This window comes from Poecilia formosa, unplaced genomic scaffold (genome assembly GCF_000485575.1).
Source record: "Poecilia formosa unplaced genomic scaffold, Poecilia_formosa-5.1.2 Scaffold31, whole genome shotgun sequence".
Taxonomy (NCBI): domain Eukaryota; kingdom Metazoa; phylum Chordata; class Actinopteri; order Cyprinodontiformes; family Poeciliidae; genus Poecilia; species Poecilia formosa.
The window spans coordinates 1669909-1676659 of record NW_006799970.1 but is presented as its reverse complement, the minus strand read 5'-3'; the positions used below and the strand labels follow the sequence as shown (position 1 = coordinate 1676659).

The following is a 6751-nucleotide window of genomic DNA, read 5'->3' as shown; positions in this document are numbered from 1 at the left end:
TTTTCAGGATTTTGTTTATAGATGTGAAAGTTTCTCCCGTATTATTACAGCCACAAACCTTAATGTTGTATTAGAAAGATTTTATTCGATAGATTAAGAGAAAAACCATGATTTTCATCCAAAAAAGTCTGGCAACTGATTGTGTCCAAGCCATGTGTGGCAGAAAATTACAACTCCTTGAACACACCATTGCCATGGTGAAGCACGGCAGTGGCAGCAGTGTGATGGTGGAAGTTCACCGGCGTTCATGGGAGGATGGATGGATGGGGCCAAGTTCAGGGAAACCCTGGAGGAAAAGGCTTGAGTCTGGAGCTGAAGTTCACCAGCAACATACAGGCAGAGCGACAAGCTGGCGAATTAGATCAGATGAGAGAATCTGTGACAGACTTTAAAAACAATTCTGTCACAGACAATTTCCATCCGAAACGGCAGAGCTCAAGTTTATGTTTGAGACATCGAAGGCAGTTTAGAGAGAAAATAATAGGCAATTCTACAACGTATTCACTCCGTATTTACTTGAAAAAAGGAATTTGGTCTGTCATATAAAGTTTATTAAAGTTTCTGTCTGTATTGTGCCAACATGTGAAGAGGAGTGAGTACTTTTGCAAGGCGCTGTGTTTCTCATATGTGTTTGTGCTGGACAGACATCACATATTTTCCTCCTTCTCCTCCCAGCCGAGGCTCCTCCTCTCCCACTGACTCCAGTTTTTCTAATTGGATATCATCACCATTTCCTTTCAGTTTTTCCCAGCCACTCTCTCAGGTCTGGAGGAGATCGTTTCAGTGTTTTTTTTTTTATTTTTTTATTTCTTTACCACACAAACACCATCTGAAACAGCTGCCCCAAAGACTGCACTGCATCCTGGTAAGGTTGTGTTTCTTTCTTAAGCAGACCTTTAGAAACAAATGAAAAGTCGCGCCTTACGGTAGCTCAGCAGAGAGGATATGTCTAGATGTGTTTTGGGAAAAGACGTCTGACCTTCCACTGTAAACTGAATCAGAAGATATGTTATACATTTTGTGCACAGCGGCATTTTACATGTGGAAAACATCATTTTGCTGCTCTGCCAAACTTTCTCTAATGGCTGCGGATCTGTGGTTTCTGTTGTGCAATCAGATGGGCTTATTTGCTCATCTAAAACACAAATAACCGTAATTATGAGCCGGTGGGCCTCTGGTCACACACTCATAAAAGCCCACTCATGCCCAAACAAGAAGCAGGACAACCAGACACAGACTAGAAATGGCGACTCTTAGGGAAATCTAAATACGGTTGAAATTTACAAATGAATGTTGCAGGTGTATATTTAAAATTTTCAGTAGAATTAGTTATCCTGGGTTATACCGACTTTGTTAGTATTTTTGGTTAATTTTCAGCTCCCAGTATGAGTTGCTGTTAAATTCTTGTCTGTGTCTTTTGAGTCACTTCAGGTCAATTTGCCTCTACTTCCCTGCTTTGCACCAATGGGCTTCAATTTCATCCCTTCTACTTCTATTCTGTGCCAGTAAACATACCATTTTATACCCGTACCGAACATCAGTGTATTTTTCTTAAGAGTTAAATATTTAGATGAATTCTGGACATAAATTAGCTCAGAAATCTCATATAATTAAATCTAATTGTATAGTATTTTGAAACATGACAAGTCAAGACCCCTGAACAAACTAAACTATGAGTGATGTCACAGTCTGCTGCTGGCGTACGGTTTTGTTTTTATGCAAGTCACCTAAACACATTTTCTCAGATAAATACTTTAAATCATCAGTTGTCAAAGTGGCTACAAAGGTCCGCTGAGCAGGAATGATGCAAAACTTCCTCAGGTAGCTGAGTACAAAACAGTCAAACTTTTCATAGCCTGAGATGCTGAGGAGGTGAAATTAATTAGCGCTTTTGGTACCAAGTCTGAGGTTTTATTTCACTTTAAATAAGAATCCTTTTTTATTGTTTTTTTTTTTTTATTTTAATTTTATTTTTATTTTATTTTATTGGTAAATATGCCACAGTCATTTTAAATGTTTTCATTTGACATTTAATTATCCCACAAATGCACAAAAGCTGCCGTCACAGAGCACTGGACGAGATGGTTTATATACAGAAATATGTTGTCGTCCGAGTCCAGGTATTCAGACAGATTCAACGTTAATTACCTTCATTCTTTTTGTAAAACAACGAAGTTCAGTTCATGTGGTGATGATGGATGGTTGACTGCTTCCAGTCTAACCTTTGCAGCAATCCCTCATGCTGAACATGCAGATGGCGACAGTAGAAATAAAATATCTCAAACAAACATGCTGTCGTTTTTAGCCTCCTCCAAGTTCCACAAAAAGATTCACAATGTGCTTCTTCTCACTCGGCTCTTCGAAAACGGTGTTTGCTGTTCTTCGCTCGGTTTACGCACACTGCATATGTTTTCCTCCCACATGCACTGATCTATTCGTGGACAGTGAGTATTTAAATTCCTTTTTCTATTATTTTATTAATAAAGAAACACTTATAAGACAGCAGCTGCTTCGACTCTGCAGTGTTTGTCTTCTCGTCTGAGCTCCACTCGTGCCAGGAATGCTGACATGCAGTTCTTCGTCCCACCCTCATTTTTTTCCCACTGTTTTTCTCCAGTTTTTTTTTCTCCCTCTGCTTCTTTGTGTGCAGCTGTTTCTGGACGTAATACTCAACGCTCAGCCGGTAAACATGACGATAAAACAATAATTTGGGCTTTTCTTATGGGCAAGAACATGGTCAATATCATAGAAGCATGCAGGCCCTTTGATATTTTTCACATTGCATGGCATCATGGCCACAAGCTGCACACATCCACACTAAGCGGCGTGTAAATGTGAAGAGATGTGAAGATGTATTCTGTCGCATTTTCTCTGATAATCGTAAGTAAAACCCACTGGTGGTCGGGGTTGATGGGAAAATGGTTTTGAGCAAAAACACAGATCAATCCAGGAAAAGAACAAAAACGTTTATTTAGCAATAAAAGACTTAAAATTGAAGGACAGGTTCGCTTTCCAGCAGGATATCAACTTTAAACTACATTCATCTGGTAGAAAATCCAGAACTAGGCCCAATCAAGCTATCAGCACTTCGAAAGAAAACAATGTTCACAGGTTCAATCTGATGTCGCTTGAGTTATTTTACATAGAGAAATGGGAAACCTTTTCCGCCAGTAGAGACATTTGCATCTGCAATCGCAATGAAATGCGGTTCTAAAAGGTATTGTCTCAACAGGGCTGAAACCCAGAGTTTAGTTTGTAATAAATGTTGAAAACCACGTCCACCTCATAATTATTCACTAGTTTGCTTTGGTCGGCCACACAAAACCCCAGTAAAATACATCAAAGCTTGTGGCTGTAATGTGACAAAATATAAAGCGCCGTAGAGTAAACGTTGTCCATAAGTGTTGGATTATTAAGAGATCACAACCCTGGAGGAGAAACATAAGAAGTCACTAACACAACTCTCCTCAGGATATTTTATAGAGCAGGAGTGCCGACTCAGACGTCTCCCTGGCAGACCTTGTCTTTGTGGCTCTGCTATTTGGTGTTGGGCATTAAACATCCCAGAAAACACTCATTAAAAACATGTCTAGGTGGGGGAAATTCTTTGTAATTTTTCAATTTTTGTCTTCTACATTTTTTCTCGATCTTGATTTAATGGCGACTTAATGAATACTTTGTGTCTTCCTGTGTGGTGGTTCAGGAAATGAGAACTAATAAAGACTTTTGATTTAAGGTCAAAGTGCCTGAAATGTTGACTGTTTTATTGGGAGATCCAATTATCTTGTAAAATGTACTCTCTCCCTCTCTCTCTCCCCTGCTGTCATGAGGTTTAATCCACAATCAAACGTTTACTGTAGCCTCGGGTTATTTCGTCTGTGGTCTTAACTGTACATCTGAGCTAATAGCCGTCACATGTGTGTTTAAAGCCACAATGCTTCTCCCTTTCACTCCAGCCTCTACGGTGCAATGACCTCACTCGGCCTGTTCCCCTTGTTATGCTCCATCATCGTCCTACAAGTCTGCTTTTCCAGCCAGCTGGAGGACAACAAGATCCCTCCCAGTCTGTGCACTGGTCACCCTGGCATCCCAGGCTCTCCTGGGAATCATGGCAATCCCGGTCAGCCGGGAAGAGACGGAAGAGATGGGAGGGATGCCGCTCCGGGAGAGAAAGGCGAGAAGGGAGACAGGGGATATCCAGGTACTCCTTTCCATTTGTTACAGCGTCTTTCCCCATTTCTTCATCTTCATGTCACAAACTACAGTGTATTTCATCGGGACTTTATGAGATGAACCAACATCAAAAAAATATTTCCATCTTTAAAGTAAAAATTTAATTTATTTTAAAAGTCAAAATACAAGTCTACAGCACACTTTTCTGATCATTATTTGTGGAAAAATGGCCAAAATTTACTAACCTGATCATACACTGTTTTCGACCGAAATTATATTTCCAAATGGAAAATAATTTGCAATCAGCTGCTGAAAAGCAGCAGAAAACCAAAAGACCCTGTTATGACAAATATTCTGCCTATTCTGTGTAACTGAATCGTTAATCAAAGGGGCGGTGTCCAAAATAACAACAGTATGGGGTTTGTACAGTGAGATCATTTATTCTATTAAACAGGCGTCAGAGAGGCGGTCCTTGTTGTTTATGGATGACGGTTGTTCTTGTCTGAAAATCTCTGTATCAGTGGTTTGTTCCAGACTTTACTTAGAATATTAAATGTACTTTGAATTAGCCGTTAAAACAACATCAAATGTTGTTTAAATGGAAACTAAAACCAGAAGAACAAGAGAAAAAAATTTAAATTCTAATGTGGAAACAGTCAAAATATTTACCTATGAGTAACTAGTTAGCTAGCTAGCTAGTTAGATAGATAGATAGGCTAGCTAGCTAGCAACATGTTTGCTAGTTAAATAGGCTAGCTAGTTCATAATTTATTGGATTACTTGGTGCAGTGTTCCCCTGTACATTTCTGTATATTTAGAAATGCATTTAGTTACGATATTTAGCTTTACTTTTTTAGACACACTGTTATAATTCAAAAATCCTATAAAAAAAACTTAAGTTTTTGGTTGTAACATGACAAAATGTGAAAAATTAAAGTGGTCTGAATACTTTCTTAAAGCACTGTGTAGTGCTGATCATTGATCATTTCTGTTAGTGTTCATTGTTCATGTTTCTTCTTGTCTTCCTCTTCAGGTGAGACAGGAGTGCGAGGCCTGACTGGAGACAAAGGCTACCAAGGAGAAAAAGGGGAGAGGGGCCAGCCAGGAGAGTGTGCAGTGGCCCCTAAATCGGCTTTCAGTGCCAAACTGTCTCAGAGCCACACTTTACCCCTAAATGTTGGGGACGCAGTCGTCTTTGACACAATACTCTTCAACGAACAGGGGGACTACAACTCAGAGACTGGACGCTTCACCTGCAAGGTCCCTGGCGTTTACTACTTTGCGGTCCACGCCACCGTTTACCGCGCCAGCCTGCAGTTTGACCTGATGAAAAACGGACACGCCGTGGCATCCTACTTCCAGTTTTATGGTAACTGGCCCAAACCGGCGTCTCTGTCAGGCGGCTCCCTGCTTCACCTCATCCCCAGCGACCAGGTGTGGGTCCAAATGGCCCTTTCAGAGTATAATGGGTTCTACTGCAGCACCAAGACTGACAGCACCTTCACTGGCTTCCTGGTCTACTCAGACTGGAAAAACTCTGCAGTTTTTGCATGAGACGTGTGTAAAACACAAGCCACTCCCACAGTGGCAAACAAAAAACAACTTTGTTTTTTACTTTTCCACTTTTTGCTTTTTGTGGATGAAGCTCTGCTTGAAGAAAAACTAATTGGCAGTGGGGCATCCTGTCTTATTCGGCTGCATAAGCCGTGTTTTACTTGAACTGTAAATAACGTACAGATGATGACATTTAATTTCACATATGTTCCCACACTGGCTTCTGGAAAGACCCCGGCCTTAAATTCAAATAGCTTTCATGCCATCACTGCACTGCATAAAATGAAACATTAATAAATCTGTAAACCACATAAAAGCCTCTCGACTGTCATAATTTTGGCCAGATTTTGGCAGCAAATGTTACAGAGGAGGTCAAATTATTTCCTGAGCCAATTCAATGCAACGTGAGTGCAGCAGATCATTTTTATTTATTTTATTTTATTTTATTTTAGGATTTCTACATATTCCTATGTCTAAATTTAAACCTTTCCAACTCAAATCATGTTGAACCAAAGTCCAGATGGACGGATCAATGTAAACTTTCATGATATTATGGTGTTATTTATATTTCCACCTCCCATTTTCCTTCGTCTGCCTAAACACACGCATAAGAAAAGCCCATCGCTAATCTTTAGAGTTTAGTATAATGTCAACCCAATATTTGAACAAGACTTTCCACATGATACAGACGGGACATTTATGAGGTCAGACACTGATGTTGGACAAGTTGTTCTATTTAATTTATGCTCTAGTTCATCCCAAGTGTGTTCTGTTTTCTTCTCAGCTGTTTGGTAGGACACTCTCCATCAAGTCAGACATTTTTTCTCCAATCTGTGAGGCTCCATTAAGGTCATTGTCTTTTTTCCCCCACATTCTTCCTTTAGTTGCTATTATTGTCTTTTTCTGACATCTTTTATCTCACCTGCTCAGATGACATCCAAATATTTAGATTTTTTAACCTGAACCAGCTGGACAGACTTTCTACCCTTTACCCAATGCTTGTTTTGGACCAGTGGCTAGCTCT

The 6751-nt window shown here is 39.9% G+C and overlaps 1 protein-coding gene across 1 annotated transcript; it reads left to right on the top strand.

The window, feature by feature from the left end:
- The first annotated feature begins 742 nt into the window (after nucleotides 1-742).
- On the top strand, nucleotides 743-6038 carry c1qtnf5 (C1q and TNF related 5). Its single transcript, XM_007549426.2, has 3 exons — nucleotides 743-865; nucleotides 3957-4201; nucleotides 5207-6038. Exons 2-3 carry the CDS (start codon nucleotides 3970-3972, stop codon nucleotides 5725-5727), a joined length of 753 nt encoding a protein of 250 aa, XP_007549488.1. The 5' UTR covers nucleotides 743-865; nucleotides 3957-3969; the 3' UTR covers nucleotides 5728-6038.
- The last annotated feature ends 713 nt before the right edge of the window (nucleotides 6039-6751 follow it).

What these genes read in the sequence shown, in the direction of transcription:
- c1qtnf5 (XM_007549426.2), top strand. Translation starts at nt 3,970, where the DNA reads ATGACCTCACTCGGCCTGTTCCCCTTGTTATGCTCCATCATCGTCCTA. An exon ending in GGGAGACAGGGGATATCCAG is followed by an intron (nt 4,202 to 5,206) that starts GTACTCCTTTCC and finishes CTTCCTCTTCAG; the next exon opens with GTGAGACAGGAGTGCGAGGC.